An 18376-nucleotide genomic window follows, 5' to 3' on the forward strand; every position below is an offset into this window, starting at 1 on the left:
GGGGTGTGGGGTCCCTGCCGAGGGTTCGGGGTCCGGGGGTGCGGGTTCCCTACCGAGGGTTTGGGGTTCGGGGGGTGCGGGGTCCCTACCGAGGGTTCGGGGTTTGGGGGGTGCAGGGTCCCTACCGAGGGTTCGGGGTTCGGGGTCCCTGCCGAGGGTTTGGGGTTCGGGGTTGCAGGGTCCCTACCGAGGGTTCGGGGTCCGGGGGGCGCGGGGTCCCTACCGAGGGTTCGGGGTTCGGGGTCCCTGCCGAGGGTTCGGGGTCCGGGGGTGCGGGGTCCCTGCCGAGGGTTCGGGGGTTCTGGGGGTGCGGGGTCCCTGCCGAGGGTTTGGGGTCCGGGGTTTGGGGATCGCGGGGTCCCTGCCGAGGGTTCGGGGTTCGGGGTCCGGGGGTCCGGGTCCCTGCCGAGGGTTCGGGGTTCGGGGTCCGGGGGTCCGGGTCCCTGCCGAGGGTCCGGGGTTCGGGGGTCCGGGTCCCTGCCGAGGGTTCGGGGGTCCGGGGTTCGGGGGTCCGGGTCCCTGCCGAGGGTTCGGGGTTCGGGGTCCGGGGGTCCGGGTCCCTGCCGAGGGTTCGGGGTTCGGGGTCCGGGGTCCGGGTCCCTGCCGAGGGTTCGGGGTTCGGGGGTCCGGGTCCCTGCCGAGGGTTCGGGGGTCCGGGGTTCGGGGGTCCGGGTCCCTGCCGAGGGTTCGGGGTTCGGGGGTCCGGGTCCCTGCCGAGGTTTCGGGGGTCCGGGGTCCGGGGGTGCGGGTCCCTGCCGAGGGTTCGGGGTTCGGGGTCCGGGGGTGCGGGTCCCTGCCGAGGGTTCGGGGTTCGGGGTCCGGGGGTCCGGGTCCCTGCCGAGGGTTCGGGGGTCCGGGGTTCGGGGTCCGGGTCCCTGCCGAGGGTTCGGGGTCCGGGGTTCGGGGTCCGGGTCCCTGCCGAGGGTTCGGGGTCCGGGGTTCGGGGTCCGGGTCCCTGCCGAGGGTCCGGCCGCGGGGGGAGCTCTGGGCCCCGCCCCTTCAGGCCCCGCCCCCTCCAGCCCCCTCCCATTCATGCCCCGCCCCCATCGCCCCGCCCCGCCCCTCCCCCGTCACTCTGACGAGGCCCCGCGCGGCGGCGGCGGCGGCTCCGGCCCCTCCCATTGGCCGCGGCCCCTGACGGCGCCTCCCCATTGGCCGGCGCGGCGGGGGCGGGGCCGCCCGTGCGCGCGCCGGGCGCGCCGCCCCGCCCCTCCCTCACCCCCCTCACCCCCCTCGGCCGCCGCTGCCGCCGCCGCCGCCGCCGGGCGGAGGCACCGCCAGGCCCGGCCCGGCCGCTCCGTCCGCTCGGCACGGCCCCGCACCGGCCCCGACCATGGCGAGTCGCCGCCGGGCCCCGCGCCGGAGCGGCGGGGGGCGCTGACCCGGCCCCGCCCCGGCCCCGGCGGACCCTCCGCGCCGGTGAGTGACCGCCCGACCCGCCCCTCCCGGCCCGGAGCTCCCGCCCTCCGGGCCCTGCCCGGCCGTGGGGCCCCGCCGCACCGGAGAGGGGCCTGCTGGCCCCGCCCCGGGGCGCCCCGGCACCTCCCCATCGGCGCTCGGGGACCCCGCGATCCGCCCGGGATCATCCCCGGGACCCTGCCCGGGATCATCCCCGGGACCCTGCCCGGGACCGGCCCGCCCGTGCCCTCCCACCCCCCGTCCGAAAGGGCCCCGGACCTTCCCCGGGATCGCCAGGTCCTGAGCCTCCCCTTCCCCCTCCCTCGCTCTCTACCTGAGAGCCCCCAGGGCCCTCCCGGGAGCCCCCCCCCGAGCTGTTGGGGACTGCTGAGATCCCCCCCTGCCCCCTTTTCTGCACCCCCCAATTCCTGAGAGTCCCCTGGGCCCCCCAGCCCTATGTGAGACCCCTCCCGGCCCTGAGATTTCCCTCCCCCCCCCATTTTCCTGTTTTTCCACCCACTCCTGAGAGCCCCGGGGCCCTCCCTTGTCTCCCCCGGACCGGCGAGAGCCCCCCCTGAGCTGCCCGTGACCCCCCTTTCCTGTCTGTCCCCCTGCCCTCCTCTCCTGAGAGCTCCCAGGACCACCCCTGGACCCCCAGGCCCTCAGACCCCTCATTCCCTTCCCCCCTGCCTTGATCCTGAGAACCCCTGGGACCCTCCCTGACTCCCCCAGCCCTATGGGAGACCCCCTGAGCCCCCCCACTTTCCCCCCTGCCTTTTCTGCCTCAGCCTGGGGGGGTGTGCTGGGGCTGAGCCAATTCCAGCCCCTGTTTCCTCTTTACGTTGTGGAAGGAAGAAACCCTTGGATCAGCAGGATTGGGGTGCGTATGGGGGAACGTGGAGACCCCTCTTGTGTCCCCCCCCCATCCCCGTGGCTGGTCAGAGTCCCCCAGCTCCATGTCAATCAGGGGTTCCACTGGTCAGCACCCTTGGGTGCTGGGGGTGTCTGACCCTGACTTTGGGGTCTTTAGACTCCCATTGTAGGGGAGGGGAGGCCAGGCCTCATTTTGGGGGGCACACGGTGCTCCCCTCCCTGTTCTGTGCCCCCTCCATCTCCTGCAAGGGAGGGTGATGCAGCAAAAGCCACCCCCTCGGGGAGGGGGGAGTCTGGGGGCACCCCGAGTCCCCTGTGCTCACCTACAGTCCCGAGACAATGGGGGGGGGGGGTGAGGTGGGGCTCCTGGGGGGGTTTGACACCTCTCTGAACTCTGGGCATGTCCCAGGCTGGCCTGAGGGGGTGGGGGGACATCCCACCCTTGTCAGCCAGTGTCCCCCACTAACCTGGGGGGGTCCATGCCAGGCTGGGGAGGGTCACGCCCAGCTAGGAGACCCCTGAGCCCCCCAGCTTTACTCCTGGAGGGTTTAACCCCAGGACTCTTTCTCTTGGCGACCCCCTCAGAGTGCAACTTGGGGACATGCCAGGGTGTGCAGTGGGATTTTGGCTGGGAAGGGGGTTGGGAGGGGTCTGCAGGTGAGGGTTGAGGTGCCAGTGAGACCCTCCGTGCCCCCAGCCCCCCGCGTCCCGTGCTATGAGCGTTCGGCGTGACTTCTCCGCAAGCAGCTGCAAATGAAAATGGAGGATATGTCTTTGTCTGGCCTGGATAACAGCAAACTGGAGGTGAGCTGCCCCCTCTGGGGGTCTGTCTGTCCCCTGGGGTGTCCGTGTGTCCCTCCCGTCCCTAACAGCCCCCCCGGGGCCCCCAGGCCATCGCGCACGAGATCTACACGGAGCTGGTGGAGGATGCCTGCCTGGGGCTCTGCTTCGAGGTGCACCGGGCTGTCAAGTGCGGCTACTTCTTCCTGGATGACACGGACCCCGACAGTATGAAGGACTTTGGTGAGCCCCCCGAGCCCCCCAGGGCTCAGGGTGACGCTGGTGACAGGGACCCAGCCAGGACCCTGCTCCCAGAGAGCCCGTGGGGGGATTGGTGTCCCCACACACAGGGATTTGGGTTTGAGGGCCACTGAGGGGGATTAAACACCCAAATGTCCCCCCAGCAGTGACCAGACTGTCCCGGAGGGGTGAATGAGGGGGCACTGAACCCCAAAACGTGGGGCTGGGGGGCACAGCTGGTGTGTGGGTGGGAGGTGGCAGAGACCTCCTGGCAGCACTGCCACTGGTTTCAACTCCCCCGGGTCCCGTTGAGGCTGTGGGGAGGGTCTGGACAAGGGGCTGCCCAAAGCCCCCCCCCCAGAGCAGATGGGGGTCTCAGGGCAGGGGCTGAGCGTGTCCCCCCGCAGAGATCGTGGACCAGCCGGGCGTGGACATCTTCGGGCAGGTGTACAACCAGTGGAAGAACAAGGAGTGCGTGTGCCCCAACTGCAGCCGCAGCATCGCCGCCTCCCGCTTCGCCCCTCACCTGGAGAAGTGCCTGGGCATGGGCCGCAACAGCAGCCGCATCGCCAACCGCAGGTGGGGCTGGGCTGGGCTGCTCCCCTGGGGAAACCGAGGCACGGGCTGAGGCTGCCTGGGTCTCACCTGTGGGGTGCTGTGGATTCGGGCTCTGAGGAGCCGGGGATGCGAATTCGGCCAGTTCTGGGTCTCCCCAGTCCTCGCATTCCATCGTGGGGGTGTCCAGCTTGGTTCCCCCTGGAGCTCCTCCTGTTCCTCCCTGCCAGTTTATCCCTCCTGGGAAAAGAAGCTGGGAACCCTGGGTCCTGTGTCCCCGCTGGGTGCTCTGTCCCCCCGAGTGCTCTGTCCCTGCCTCGGTGGCTGTCTGGATCCCTGGGTGCTGGGGAGGATGGGAGGTGCAGGGGGACATGGGGTGGATCCTGGGGTTCCGTGGAGGATGTGGCTCAGACCCTGGCCATGATCTCCTTCCCCTCCCCGCTCAGGATCGCAAGCAGCAACAACCTGAACAAGTCAGAGAGTGACCAGGAGGACAACGATGACATCAATGACAACGACTGGTCCTATGGCTCCGAGAAGAAAGGTGGGGAGGGGTCCCTGGTGTCCTGAGGCGTGGGGGACTCGTCCTGCCTGCCCCATGGCCCCTGAACCCCAGTCCAGGGTGGGTGTGTAGGGGGAGAGCAGCCACAGATGGTGGTCCCAGCCCTGGGGAGGCGGCAGTGGCTCTGGGCTTGGGGCTGCATCCACTGGAAAAGGTCAAATCTTTGCTTTCTGTGTCTCTCCCCATAGCAAAGAAGAGGAAATCGGATAAGGTGAGGGGTGTAGGGAATGGTGGGGGGCGCGGGGAGGACGCAGGACATCCCCAACACCCCCCTCTCGTTGCAGAACCCCAACTCGCCCCGCAGGTCCAAGTCCCTGAAACACAAAAATGGTGAGGGGGTGGGGCTGGAAAATGGGGGAGGGGGCTCACACCTTTGGGGCGGGCTGGGCTCGTGTGGGGGTGGGGTATTCGGGGTGGGTGGGGCAGCTGCAATGGGTGGGGCTTGTGGGGAGGCGGGGCTCTCCCTGGCTGGGGCCGGTGGGAGGGGGCCCTTGGGGGTCCCGGGCAGGACCCCCCTCACCTTTCCTCCCTCCCAGGCGAGATCGGCGGGAACCCCGATCCCTTCAAGGTGAGCCTGGGATGGGGGGAGATGGCCGCCAGTCCCTGCTCTGCCTCCCCAGGGGCTTTATTGCCCCCCAGGAGGGACCCCCAGCCCTGAGCCTGCTCTCTGCCCCCCAGTACAGCAACTCGGCTGGCATCAACTACGAGACGCTGGGCCCCGAGGAGCTGCGGACGCTGCTCACCACGGTGTGGGGCTGGGGGACCCCACAGCGGGTGGGACCCCGGGGAATCTCTCCCAGCTGGGCTCCATCCCGCTGGGGCTGCTTTCCAGGCTGGGAATGGGGACGTGCAGCAGGTCCTGATCGTGGGGCAGTGGCTGCTTTGCACTGGGAGACTGGGGGGGCCCCAGGGCTGTGATGGTGCAGCACAGCCCAGGGGTCACTCACCTGTCCCCCCACCCAAACTCACCTGCCCCTTCCCTCCCCAGCAATGCGGGGTCATCTCCGAACACACCAAGAAGATGTGCACCAGGTGAGGGTGGCCCAGCCTGGCCCTGCTCACTCTGGGGGGCTTCCCCAGGGTCCCCAACATGCCCCCATCCCCATGGGAGGGGGGAAGGCCCATCTCAGTGCTGTGTCTCATCCCCAGGTCCCTGCGGTGTCCCCAGCACACGGATGAGCAGCGCAGGGCAGTCCGGGTTTACCTCCTCGGGCCCTCCGCGTAAGTGGGAGCAGATCGGGGTCCCCGGCGTCGCTGTGGAGCAGGGACTGGGGGGGCTGCATGGGGTGCTCAGGTGGGGCTGGGGACAGGGACAGCCCTGGGGAGGCCTGCAAGGGATGGGAGCCCAGGGCTGGGGTTGGGATTTGCAGCCCAGCAGGGTGGTAGGGGCTGGGCCGAGCCCCTGGGCATCCCCTTGGCATTTGGGGGGGCTCTGTCCCCACCAACCCTCTGTAACACCCGTGCCCAGGTCCCTGCCCGAGGCCGAGGGTGGTGTGGAGAACGACAGCTTCGAGGTGGCCGAGAGCCAGGCCCTCATGAGCCGCCTGCAGTGGGACGGCTCCTCCGACATCTCCCCCTCCGACTCGGCCTCCTCCAAAGCCAGTGAGTGTTCAGGGGCTGGGGGACAAATTCTGTGGCACACACCCCTCTGAGGGGCAAATCCTGGGGCACAGATCCCTGTGTGGGAGCAAAACTGGCTGTTCTGGCATGTCCCCAGTACAAGAGGGGTTGAACAGACCATGGCTCCAAAGCCTGGAGCGCCTTGTCCCCCACTTGGGAGGGGCAGGAACATTTTGGGGCACATTTTCTTGGGTGTTGACCAGAGTTGGGCATCATCCACTCTGTTTTGGGGCTCATCTCCTCCCTGACACCCCCATTTCTTCCCTTTTTCCCCTCCCTAGGTACAAACAACTCCGAGTCCCGCAAGACCAAGAAGAAGAAGCCCCACTTGGGGCTGGTGAGTGGCGCCCCAGGGCTCGGCTCCAGCAAGAAGAAGAAGCCCAAGCCCCCCGCCCCCCACACCCCCAGCATCTATGATGACATCAACAACTGAGCCCCGCCGAGCTGGGGAGGGGCAGGACGGACAGAGGGACGGACAGGGGCCAGGCCAGCCCCCGGGCACCCCTGGGCCGGACACAACGTGGGTACCGGAGCACAGAGGACTCAGCTGTCGCTGGAGTGGGGCTGGATTTGGGGTGCTCCCGTTAGTGCCCCCCTTCCTCCCCACCCCGCCCCGGTGCCTCTATTTATTCTGTGACAGTTTTTGTACGTGGGGCTCCCGTCGGGGCGTCGCCCTCGGACATGGGGGTACAGCCCCCCCTTCCCTCCCAGCACCCCCAAAACCAGCTGTGGCTCCCCCCAAACCCACTCCTCACTCACCCCAGTGGGGTGGGAGGCACCTGGACACCCTGGGCAGGTCTGGGCCTGGGTCAGGGGGTTGTGAATCCCCCCTACCCTGGGGTTTTGGGGTGAGCCCCCACTCTGGGGCTGCCCCTCCCTCCCTGCCCCAGGCTGGCACTCGCCGGTCAGGCTGGCTCAGGAAGGGGGGGGTCACACTGGAGGGGTCCTTTCCCACTCAGAGGACAAGGGAGCATCCTCTCACCCTCCAAATCTGTTCAGCTGTGCTTGCATTCAGCTGTTGGGGGTCTTGAGGGCCAGGCAGTGCCCACACAGGGGGGTCACAGGGGGCTGCATGCTGCATCCTTCATGTCTGGGGCTGTTTGGGGGTGGGTCTGGGGGTGGGGGGAGCTGCTGTGACTATCCCTGTGCCAAACTGTTTGGGGAGGGGGGACCCCAACCTGCCAGGGACGTCTGGGGGTGGGGGGGGAGCTGGGAATGGAGCAAAACCTCGGGGGGAAGCCCAGCCCGGCTTCAGCACAGAGCCCCCCGCTCCTGGTGTCCCCAGGGCAGCTCTGCGTGCCCTCCGCGTGTGCCTGGGGACCTGCTGCTGCAGTCGGGGGGTCAGTGGGGACCCCCCCACAGCACTGGCAGGCGTTTGCACCCCCACAGGCTCTGCTTTCGTTCTGGGGGGGGCCAGGACCAGCGCCCCGCTGTGCGGGCTGGGGGGGACAGGTCCCTCTGGCTGGATCCAGGTCACCCCCCTGCCCTGTGATCCCCTCCCATCCCCGCAGCTGTTCTCCATCGCAGGGGCTGTGCGGGGGACAGGGTTGGCTCCATCCCCTCTGTTGTCCCCCCCCAATGGCTGTCTGACCCCCCCCCATTTGGCCATGTGTCCCCGGGGTGGAGCTGTGTCTGTCCCCCCACCCCGGTGCCGTGGCTCGTCCTCTCGCAGGGACTCACACATTATGGTGCTCTCGACTCTGGATTCACTATTGTTTTCAAACTGCTGCTAAAGGCTGGGCTGGGGGGGTCCTGCAGAGCCCTGGGCACCTCAGAATGCTGCGGCCCCCCCCCCCCCCCCCCGCATGGGGACCCCCGTGTGGTCCCTGCTGCTGCGGCTTTGGGGCTGGGCAGGTCTGGCCACCGGAGCATGCCAAGCTGGCCTTCGCGTGCCCCGGGGCCCGAGGACGGGGCTGTGGGCACCCAAAAACACGGGGGACCACCCCAAACTGCCTGGGGTGAGGGGGGGGGGGGGGCATGGCGAGCTGGGGGGTGTGAGGGGGAGGCAGCCTGAGCCCCTTCAGCTGCAGGAGAGGCGCTGCAATTTGGGGTCCAAGGCGTGCAGTGGGGCTTGGGGGGGCTCAGACCGTGCCCTGTGACCCCCCCGGGTCGGTGTCCTCGCTCCTCCCCCCCGGTGTTTCTGCGTGTTCCCCCCCCTGCAGGGGAACTGAGCCCTTGTGAGGTCTGTGTGTCCCGTGAGTGGGTTGTGGCTGCCCCTGTAAATAAAACTGCATCTTGACTTGGTATCCCTGGCATTAATTACGGCTCGTTAATTAAACAGGGCCTTTACCCCCCCCCCCCTCCATCTCCCCCCACTCCATTCACCACGGGTGGGGCCGGATTTGTTTCTATAACCCCCCCAGAAGTGTGGGTGGGTAGGAGAGAGCAGCTCCCAGGGCAGGAAGGCAACCACTGGGGTGACTCGACACCCTTTATTGGCATTAAAAAGTCCTTGGGAAGAAGCCATGGCCCGTTCCAGTGCTGTCCCGCTCCCCCAGAGCTGGGACTGGGGCTGGGGAGGGGCAGTGGAGTTTGAGGGGGGGGCACAGCCCCTTTTTGGGGGGTAAAGTCCGGCAGCAAGGCTGGGACGCAGGCGCTGAGCTGCCACCGTGCTGGCTCTGGCCACAGCGCGAGGACAGGGACACACCGTGGTGCCTCCCCGCCTCACCCCGCCTGTCCGTACACCCCGAAGGCCAGGAAGGTGACCAGGACGGTGACACCGATCAGGGACACGGTGGCCGGGGCCGTGAAGAGCTGCCGGTAGTTGATGCGGAAATACCAGCCCAGCGCCAGCACCACCATGACCGTGGGGACCATGAGGGTCCCCCCGGCCAGGGGCAGCCCGGGGGCCGTGGGGTCGGCGGGGCCGGGCTCGGGCAGGGTGGGGGTGGCCGCGGTGGCCCCCCGGGAGCGGTGGCAGTGGATGACACAGTTGTCGGTGATGCGGAGCGAGCGCAGCGTCCGCGCCTGGTCCTGCAGCAGCTGCCCGCGGTAGATGAGCTTCATCTGGCTCTCCTGGCCCGGGAAGTATTTGCTGCGGGAGGAGGAGGGTGGAGGCGCTCAGGGACCCCCCCGGGGTGGGAACCCCCCCGCACTGTTAAACGGGGAGGGGGCAGCCATGGCACTGCCACCGCCGCCTCTTTTCAACTCGTCGTTTTAAAGCCCACACCCCAGGGTATTTTTGGCACAGCAGGAGCGATGAAAGCCCTCCCCCGTGCCGTGGGAGGGGGCTGTTTGCAGCGGGGGGGTGGGGGCTGCACGCCCGGCAGCGCTCCCCGTGTCCCCCGGCCCTCGGGACTCACCTCTTGAGAATCCCCACGGTGTCCTCCGGCCGGGCCACCGCCAGCTCCTCGGTGTCGTTGAGGAACTTCAGGCGGATCTTGATGAGGCCGGGGCACACGTCCCCCGCCCCGGCGGGGGCACCGGGCTCAGCGGGGCCCTGGGACAAGCTCCGCACGTCCAGCAGCTGCTCCAGGCCGGGATCGGGGGGGCTCCCGCTGTCCCCCCGTGCCGCCGCCCCTCCTTCCTCCTCTGTTTTCTCCTCCGCGCTTTCGGGGGTCCTGGGGGGCTCCGGGGCCTCGGCCGCCCCCGCGGGCCCCGCGTAGGGCGGGAGGGGCCCGAGGCGGATGACGGCCGCGTCCCCGGTGCCCAGGAGCTGGCTGCTGCCATCGGCCACGTACGTGGAGAGCCAGGCCAGCACCAGCGCCAGCGCCAGCACGGCCACCCCGGCCACCAGCGTCACCTCGTCCCCCACCCCCAGGATGAGGGGGGCGGCCGGGGGCTCCATCTCCGCGATCCCCGCCTCGACCTCCCGGTGCCCGGTGTGACCGAGCTGTGCGGCGGCAGCGGGGACCCCCGGGGCTGCCCCGGTGCCACCTTCGGGCTTAGAACAGACCCCGCGGCCGCTCCCGGTGCCCGGAGACCGCAGCGACGGGAGCTCCTCGCTGCGGATTTTCCTCCTCGCTCCCGAGACACCGAACCGGCGGCGCTGCGCTCACCTCACCGGGCCAGGCGGAGAGTCCCGGGTGTCCCGGAGGGTCCCGGGGGTCCCGCAGCCCCTCGGTGCCCAGCGGGGCAGGGTCAGGCCATCCCAGACCTGGACGGAGCAGAGCGATGCGGTCAGCGGGGCGCGGGCACGGCGGGGCGGGAGGAACCGGGGAAGTCCCGACCCGTCCCCGGGGGTCCCGGTGTGTCCCTGCCGGTCCCCGTGTTTCCCGGGGGTCCCTACCAGCCCCGGGGGGTGCCGGTGTGTCCCTGCCATCCCCGGCCATCCCGGGGTGTCCCCGCCATGCCCGGGGGTCGCGGTGCCCCCCCTCGCCCCCCCCACTCACCGCCTCCCGCCGCCGCCGCCCGCGCCGGAAGCGCCACGTCACAGAGCGCCGCCGCCAGGGGGCGGGAGGGGGCGGCGGGCGCGCGGGCGGCGCGTCACGGCCGCGCCCAACGGGCGTGGCCAATCAGGGGGCGGAGCGAGCGGGACGCGCCCCCCCGAGTGGGCGGGGCCGGGGAGTGGGGCGGTGCTGAGGCTGGGGGCGGGGTCGGTGGGGGGCGGGGCCTCGGGAGCACCGTGGGAACCCCCGGGCTGAGCCCCCCCCCCCCCCATCCCACAACGGGGCGTGACCAGGACCGGACCCCCACCCCCTCCCCCGGCCGCGGCTGTCGCCCCCTCCATGGTCCCCACATCCTCCAGGGCCCGCCGGGCCCCTCCCCGCCGCCTGTGACCCAGGGGCTCATGCCCCGTCCCCACAGCAGCTGCCATTGCCCGCCCTGGGCCCACAGGGACAACGACGCCTCAAGAGCCACCTCTGCCATGTCCTTTATTGACACCAGGGCACAGGGGGGGACACAGCCAGCGGACACCGGTGGGGGACGTGGAGGGCACGCATGAAGGGGACACCCGTGTCCCCTCCTGACACCCTCAGGAGATGAGACCCTCGATGGGCAGCTGGAGGTAGCGGCGCAGTGCGGGTGGCAGCGCCAGCTTGGGGACAGCGTCGCGACAGCGGGCGCCCAGCTGGCGCCGGATGGCCACGCGTGCCAGGTGCTGCAGCCGCCGTGGCCGTGCCGCCATGTGCACGGCCGAGGCATAGAACTCCTGGTGCTCCTGCGTGGGGCGACACGGGGCTCAGCGGGCTGGGATGGGGACACGGGCACAGCGCAGGACCCCCCCCTTACCTCCCACAGCTCGGGGGGCACGGCCTCCACCCAGCCGTCGGCGGGGGGCACGCGGTCGTAGGCGTTGAGCATCACCTCCAGCGCCGGCGGGTGCTGGCAGCACAGCCTGAGCATCTGCCAGCAGAGCCGTGTCACCACGGCGTGACCCCGCCACCGCCCCGTGCCCCCCGTCAGCCCCGTGCCCCACCTTGGGGTGCGCGGGGAGGGCGCCGTGGTCCAGCAGGAGGGCGATGGTCTCCTCGGGCCGCTGCTCCCGGTACTCGCGCACGGCGCGGAGGGCGCAGTCCATGGGGGTGTCCCCGGCGCCGTTGGGGACGGTGGCGTCGGCGCCGTGGCGCAGCAGCAGCCGGGCCAGCGCGGGGTGCCCGTTGGCACAGGCGTTGTGCAGCGGCGTGTGGCCCTTGCGGCCCGCGGCCCTGGGGTCGGCGCCGGCCTCCAGCAGCCGCTCGGCCACGCGCAGGAACCGCTCGGCGTCCTCGGGGCGCTCGGCCGCCGCGGCCGCCGCGTTCAGGGGGGTCTCGCCCTGGTGGGTGCGCTGGGAGGCGTCGGCGCCGTGGTGCAGGTACAGCTCCACGTGGGCCACCAGTCCGTGGCGCGCCGCCACGTGCAGGGCTGTCACCTGCCGGTCGCGTGTGCCCAGGTTCACCTGCGCGCCGTGCGCCAGCAGCAGCTCCGCACACCTGGAGCGGGTGGGAAGGGTGAGGGGGCACTTTGGAGAGACATGGCACCCATGGGGACACGACCAGGACGTGCCAGGGAGATGTGGTTCCCACGGGACACCCCCAGGGGACACCCCGGGAAAGCCTGGAGTGACCTGTCACCCATGGGACACCCCAGGGGACCCCGCCAGGACGCGCCACAGTCCCCTGGCTCCCAGATTGCGTGCGTGGGGCAGGAGTGACGATTTCATGGGCGAGGCGCGTCATGCAATGGCCGCGCCCCCCCGCAGGTGAGCCCGGTGTACCTGAGGCTGTGGGGCGCGGTGCAGAGGTGCAGCGGGGCCGAGCCGTCGGCGCTCAGCACGTTGGGGTCGGCACCGAAGGCCAGGAGCAGGCGGGCGCAGTTGGGGTGGGGGGCGGCCGCGCTGTCGTGCAGGGGGGCCCGGCCCCCCACCACGGCGTCCACGGCCGCCCCCCGCAGCAGCAGGTGCCGGGCACAGTCCTCGTAGCCGCGGGCGGCGGCGATGCGCAGGGCGGAGGTGTGCTGCCGGCGGGGGCTCAGCACCCACAGCCCTGCGGGGGTCAGCGGGCACCGGGGGCTGCCGGATAGCCCGCGCCCCGCTGGACCCCCCTCACCCGCACCCACCCACCCGCAGCTCTGCCGGAGGTGGGGGGAGCAGTGGGGCACCCGTGGGGCTGCCCTGAGCGCCCACCCCGCCCCAGACTCCCGGCTCCCCCCCACAAACCGGAGCAGCCAGCCCTGCTCCCCCCCGGCCCACCCGGAGCTGCACCCCTTTTCCTGGCGCCCCACTTGTTTTGCAGGGGGAACGGGAGGGAAGGGAGAAGAAAGGAAGGAGCCCCAGCCCCGTACCCTGCTCCGGTGCCCACACCAGCTCCTCGCTGACCATCTCCAACACCAAATTCGCGCTGGCCTCGTCCCTGAAGATGCTCTGGACGCGGGGCAGGTCCCCGGCGTAGAGGGCGTTGTGCACGGCCGGGTCCCGGCAGAACTGGCGGCGCCGGGGGGGGCTCGGGGGGGCGCGGGGGGTCCCGGGCAGGAGGCGGCGTGAGGCCGATTCCCGGGCCAGGGCTCGCCGGCGATCCTCCCGCTCCAGCAGCTCCCGCTGCAGCCGCAGCGAGCGCAACGCCGAGGGGCTGAAGGCGAAGCTCTCGTGGGCCATGGGCGCCCCGGCAGGGCAGGGCAGGGCAGGGGGGCTCTGGGGACAGCGAGCGGTGCCCTGCGCCTGGGGGGTTATAAATAGGGCTGTGCCCCACACACGGATGTGGAATCGAATCCCAGAGCCAGGGGATTATAAATAACTCCTGGGTGGTAAACAGAGTCACGGGGTGCAGGGCAGTTTAACCTGTTGGTGGGTGCGAGGTGGGGACGTCCCATGGGGAGGGATCTGGGGAGCCCCCCGATCCTGCAGGGCTGTGAGACCCTGGGGGGAATGGCTCCTCCCACCCAGGGGGAGCAGGGACCCCCGGGAAGGGACAGAGGGGTGACACACGAGGACACAGGTGATGCAGAAACAAAAGAGTCCTTTAATGCAGGTTTGGGAGCGAGGGGGGCCCGTGTGCCCGGAGCAGTGGGGACAGTGCTGAGGACATTTCCCCTCCGGGTCTCCCCAGCTCTCAGCTCCACAACAAACACCACGGACACGCAGAGAGAGAAGCAGGTGGGTGGGTGCCAGGCGTGTCACCTGCTCCTCGGCACCGTCACCCTCAGGAGCTGCTGCTGGCCTCAGCCGCAGTCAACCTGAGCCGGGGCTGAGAAGAAATCCTCGGGCAGCTCTCCCAGGAGCCCGTCCAGGTCATCTGCAGGGCACAGCAGGATGTGAGTTTTGTGTGTGATTGTAGAGTTGTTCAGCTTGGGAACCAGGCCCTGCTTTTCACAGGACAGAGAGCTTTTCCTCCCCTCCCAGAGTGGGTCTGACTCACCCATGTCACATCCATCAGCTCCCACCGGCTCTTCCCAGCTGGGATCAGAGCTCGGTGGGCACAGGGAGAAGCCCCCAGGATGCTGCTCTGCACTGTGTCCACTTGTCCTCGACTGTCCCCAGTCCTCAGGAACAGGGACACCCCGGGTGGGCTGTGCAGGGGGGTCTGGGCTCAGCTCAGCCTGGGCAGGGACCTGCAAAACCCAGTGGGGATGGATTATTGGGGGATTTATCCAGCCCCCCCCCTTCCTCTCGGGGGTCCCCATAGCCCAGACCCGCCTGGGGGTCCCGGTGGCCCCCAGGGCCACCAGTGCCCCCCCTCACCTGCCGGGGGGAGCAGCCCTCGGGCTCGGGCGGGAAGATGCGGAGGAGGTTGTTGGGGGTCACGTTGAGGTAGTGGTTGCGGTGGGAGGGGGAGAAGACCCCGACCTGCAGAGAGGGCAGACACAGGGGGCACAGCCAGCTCCTGGATAAAACCCCCAAGATACAGTTCCCCATTTATGGAAATCTTAGGATGAAGGGTGAAATTTTAGGAATAGTTGAGAAAAATCCGCGGTGCAAAACCGTGGGAGATCCTTTTCTTGTACTTATATATTTTTTATTTTATTTTTTATATTCCCGAGTGCTATGGAATGGGAACGGGGATGTACCACATGAACACACTAGTTCCTCTTATCCCCCTGTCCTAATATTTATATTCCCAGTTCCAGGGTGTAACGGGGTTGGGAATGGGACAGGTGATGTGCTGTATCACCACCCCGGTCCCCCACCCCGCATTCCCCTGGGATGAGACCCCACTGGGTGGGATCAGCAGCCCCCCAGCTCTCCTCACCTGCCTCAGGAGCAGCACGGAGCCGGCCCGGAGCTCGCTCTGCCTCTGCTCCACCAGCAGCCGGTGCACAGTGCCCTGCATCTCCCCTGGGAACGAGGGGATGGGATCCCTGAGCCCCGGGAACGACGGGCTGGAGCCCCACTGAGGCACGGGTACCACTGAGGCACAGGTACCACTGAGGCACAGGCACCGCCCCACTCACCTGTGGGGTCCCGGAACACGGCACCAGCACCAGCGCTGCTCCTGGTCAGGGACTTGATCATCACGGCCATGCTGGGAACTTTGTTTTTTGGGAGCTGCTTCAGGGCTGCCTGCACAGCACAACGGGGATTTTGGGATAACCTTGGGCAGGGCCAGGAGTTGAACCCCGGGATCCTTGTGGGTCCCTTCCCGTGGGATATTCCAGGATTCTACAACCCTCGTCACCCGGGGGATGTGGATGTCTGTGCTCAGCTCAGCTCAGCCCCTTCCCCAGAGATTCCCAGCCCTAAAAGCAGCTCCGAGGGGTGAGGGAAGAGCAGGGAGCTGAATCCTCACCTTGCGGAGCACCATGACCACGCTGTAGGTGTGGAGGAAGCAGCTGGGGTCCCTCTCATCCAGCCCCAGCTCCGACTTCATGGCCAGCCAGGGCCCCTTCCCGAAATCCTCCTCGGTGGGCAGCGGGGAGCTGGGCAGCGCCTGGGGTCAGGGACGGGCACGGTCACAGAGCCCCAGGGGCTCCCTCCCCGCCCTGCTGGGGGATTCCCACCGGGATCTGCCCGAGCATGAGTGGGAGGGAGGGGGGGGTTACCTGAGCCCGCGGCTTCGCCACGGCCCCGTGAGCCGGAGTCTGGGGAGCAGAGACCAGGATCTCCTCCAGCAGCTTCCCAGAGTGCTTGTGAGAGAAGGAGAGATGTCCAGGGATCAGGCTGCATCAGGGGATGTCCAGGCTGCATCAGCTGCTCCCATCCCATCCTATCCCAGCCCACATCCCACTCCCATTCCTGCCCTGTCCCCACCCATTGCATTCCTGACCCCGTCCCTGTCCCCATCCCATCGTTACGCCGGTTCCCACGCTGTCCCCATCCCCACCCAACCCCTCCCTCATCCCTGTCCAGCCTCCCTCCCCATCCCACGCACCTGCTGGGGCAGGATCCCGGCGGGCCCCGGGAAGCGCCGGCTCTCCCTGCAGGCAGGGGCTTGGGGGGATCCCGCGGGGGCTTTGCTGGCCGCTGTCACCAGCTGCACCAGGTGGTTGGTGACCACGGGGACGCTCGGGGGGCCGGGAGCATTGGGAGCCACAGGGGGGTTTGGGAAGCCGGGGGGCCCTGAGGGAGGTCTGGGGGGCAGCCGGGGCTGGGGGCAGCTCTGTGCTGGGGGGGTCCAGGGCACCGAGGAGCTGCTCCTTCCTACGGATGCTTGGACAGGCCTCAGGCAGGGAGCCCCCGGAGCAGGGACGGACCCTCCGGAGCCCCCCGGCTCTCCCACGGAAGGGGGGGGTCTGGGGGCGCAGGCACCAGCCGCGCTGGGCCGCAGCACCAGTTTGGGACTGGGGAGGGGGCCCTGCCTGTCCTGCAGCCCCCGGGAGCTGGGGACCAGCTCCTCTGCCACCCTGAGCTTTTTGGGGACCCCACATTCCCGAGCGTTCTCCTTCCCTGGGCACTTCCATGGCGGCTTCTCGCGGCGCCCGGGGGGCACCGGGGCAGCGCCGGCCCCCACGGGCACCTCGGGACCCTCCAGCTCCCTGCAGGCAGCCAGGAAAAGGTCATTGTCCAGCTCATCCTGGGGCGCTGCTCCCCGCGATGGGGGGCCCTGGAGTCCCGCGGGATGCTCGCCCTGCCCGGCGAGGGGACGGAGGGTGGGGGCATTACTGGGATGAGGTTTACTGGGATGGGGTTTACTGGGAGCAACCGGGACGACGCTGGGTGAGGAATGCCCGGGGATCGCAAACTGGTTCTCTGCATCTTCCACAGCGGAGAGGAAATCCTGTGGGGAAATAAACAGCGGGAATGCAAACGGCTCCGTGTGTCCCCACGGGGCCGCAGCTCGGGCGGCCCGGGCGCACCGCGCCTCGGGGGGGCCCCAGGCCATTGCGGGCCCCTCACCTCGTCCTCCAGCTCCCCGTCGGTCCCAAAAAGCTTCTGGAAGTGGCAGGACTGTGGGAAAAAGGGGAAGAATGGGGCTGAGAGGGACACAGCAAGCCGGGGGCCCTCGGTGGTCCCGGAGGTCTCCGGGACGTTCGGGAGCACCGGCGCCCCGGCAGGGCCTCCCACCGCGCCCGGGTGGGCCCCCTCCCACCGCGCGGGGATCCCTTTGTGGGGGCTCTCCGTGGAGACCCCAAAACCGCCGCCGCCCCCCCGGCCCCGTTACCATGGCAGCGGCGCGACCCCGGCCCGGCCCCGGAGGCGGAAGCGGCGGGGCCGGGGCTCGAACCCGCGGCCCCCGGGGAAGGGGCGGAACTTCCCCTGCGGCGCCGGGCGCCCCCTGGCGGCGGGCCTGAAGCGCGGCCGCGCCCCTTAAAGGGCCACGCACCCCCTTTTCCCCGCGCGTGTCACAGGTGCACACGCGTGTGCCCCCGCGTCACCCGGCCGGGCCCCGCGGCGCCGCCGGTGACTCAGCGCGGCCTCGGCCCGGCGTGATTCATCCCCGCACGTCGCCGCGGCACAGGCTGAGTGACAACCCCCCCCCCCCGACCCTAAACCCGGGCCTGCGCGTGGGCAAGGGCACACGCGTGTGTCCTGCACGCGGCACACGCGTGTCCACGCGTGCGTGTTCACACACCTGTGAGCGTGCAGGGACGGTCGCACACGCGGGAGTGCGGCAGCACAACAGCCTGTGGCACGCGGGTGTGCGAGCCATGGCCGGGCAGCTGTCACACACACGCGTGTGCCCTTGCACGCTCACACACACCTGTGTGCCCTTGCACGCTCATTCACACACACCTGTGTGCCCTTGCACACTCTCACACCTGTGTGCCCTTGCACACTCACACACACACCTGTGTGCCTGTACATGCTCATTCACACACCTGTGTGCTCTTGCACACTCATTCACACACCTGTGTGCCCTTGCACGCTCACACACACCTGTGTGCCCTTGCAAACTCATTCACACACCTGTGTGCCCTTGCACACTCTCATTCACACACCTGTGTGACCTTGCACACTCACACAGACACCTGTGTGCCTGTACATGCTCATTCACACACCTGTGTGCCCTTGCACACTCATTCACTCACCTGTGTGCCCTTGCACACTCATGCTTGCTCACTCACTCACCTGTGTGCCCTTGCACACTCATTCACTCACCTGTGTGCCCACACATGCTCATTCACACACCCCTGTGCCCTTGCACGCTCTCATTCACACACCTGTGTGCCCTTGCACGCTCTCACACACACCCGTGTGCCCTTGCACACTCATTCACACACACCCGTGTGCCCTTGCACACTCACACACACCTGTGTGCCCTTGCACACTCATTCACACACCCGTGTGCCCTTGCACGCTCACACACACCCGTGTGCCCTTGCACACTCATTCACACACCCGTGTGCCCTTGCACACTCACACACACCTGTGTGCCCTTGCACACTCATTCACACACCCGTGTGCCCTTGCACGCTCACACACACCCATGTGCCCTTGCACACTCACACACACCCCTGTGCCCTTGCACGCTCATTCACACACCCGTGTGCCCTTGCACGCCCTTTCCATCCCACACTGACGCCGTCTCGCACTCACTCGCACCGCGGCCCCTTTAA

The 18376-nt window shown here is 69.0% G+C and overlaps 4 protein-coding genes across 7 annotated transcripts; 1 reads left to right on the plus strand and 3 right to left on the minus strand.

Moving 5' to 3' along the window:
- Positions 1-1257: 1257 nt before the first annotated feature.
- ATXN7L3 (ataxin 7 like 3) lies at positions 1258-8274 on the plus strand. Its single transcript, XM_068211974.1, has 14 exons — positions 1258-1419; positions 2969-3075; positions 3162-3294; positions 3699-3870; positions 4293-4390; positions 4597-4619; positions 4693-4738; positions 4945-4976; positions 5087-5155; positions 5397-5440; positions 5558-5629; positions 5877-6010; positions 6310-7986; positions 8028-8274. The coding sequence occupies exons 2-13, from the start codon at positions 3025-3027 to the stop codon at positions 6459-6461; spliced, it is 1026 nt and encodes a 341-aa protein (XP_068068075.1). The 5' UTR covers positions 1258-1419; positions 2969-3024; the 3' UTR covers positions 6462-7986; positions 8028-8274.
- A 171-nt stretch (positions 8275-8445) lies between these two features.
- On the minus strand, positions 8446-10435 carry TMUB2 (transmembrane and ubiquitin like domain containing 2). Its single transcript, XM_068211978.1, has 3 exons — positions 10360-10435; positions 9331-10124; positions 8446-9062 (listed from the first exon to the last, which is right to left on the minus strand). The coding sequence occupies exons 2-3, from the start codon at positions 9813-9815 to the stop codon at positions 8693-8695; spliced, it is 855 nt and encodes a 284-aa protein (XP_068068079.1). The 5' UTR covers positions 9816-10124; positions 10360-10435; the 3' UTR covers positions 8446-8692.
- A 392-nt stretch (positions 10436-10827) lies between these two features.
- ASB16 (ankyrin repeat and SOCS box containing 16) lies at positions 10828-13240 on the minus strand. Of its 2 annotated transcripts, XM_068211910.1 has the most exons (5): positions 12731-13240; positions 12165-12432; positions 11388-11880; positions 11201-11314; positions 10871-11129 (listed from the first exon to the last, which is right to left on the minus strand). In XM_068211910.1, exons 1-5 carry the CDS (start codon positions 13038-13040, stop codon positions 10944-10946), a joined length of 1371 nt encoding a protein of 456 aa, XP_068068011.1. In that variant the 5' UTR covers positions 13041-13240; the 3' UTR covers positions 10871-10943. The 2 variants fall into 2 exon arrangements, with proteins under 2 accessions (XP_068068010.1, XP_068068011.1); XM_068211909.1 differs by having other exon boundaries at positions 10828-11129; positions 11201-11880.
- Positions 13241-13384: 144 nt separating this feature from the next.
- On the minus strand, positions 13385-18344 carry HROB (homologous recombination factor with OB-fold). 3 transcript variants are annotated; one of them, XM_068211902.1, is made up of 10 exons: positions 18303-18344; positions 16716-16766; positions 15751-16596; positions 15422-15505; positions 15169-15309; positions 14834-14942; positions 14632-14717; positions 14124-14228; positions 13801-13993; positions 13385-13677 (listed from the first exon to the last, which is right to left on the minus strand). In XM_068211902.1, the coding sequence occupies exons 1-10, from the start codon at positions 18327-18329 to the stop codon at positions 13604-13606; spliced, it is 1716 nt and encodes a 571-aa protein (XP_068068003.1). In that variant the 5' UTR covers positions 18330-18344; the 3' UTR covers positions 13385-13603. The 3 variants fall into 3 exon arrangements, with proteins under 3 accessions (XP_068068003.1, XP_068068002.1, XP_068068004.1); XM_068211901.1 differs by lacking the exon at positions 18303-18344 and adding an exon at positions 17392-17484; XM_068211903.1 differs by lacking the exon at positions 18303-18344 and adding an exon at positions 16981-17135.
- Positions 18345-18376: the final 32 nt, after the last annotated feature.

The sequence above is a fragment of the Anomalospiza imberbis genome, chromosome 22 (assembly GCF_031753505.1).
Source record: "Anomalospiza imberbis isolate Cuckoo-Finch-1a 21T00152 chromosome 22, ASM3175350v1, whole genome shotgun sequence".
NCBI lineage: Eukaryota > Metazoa > Chordata > Aves > Passeriformes > Viduidae > Anomalospiza > Anomalospiza imberbis.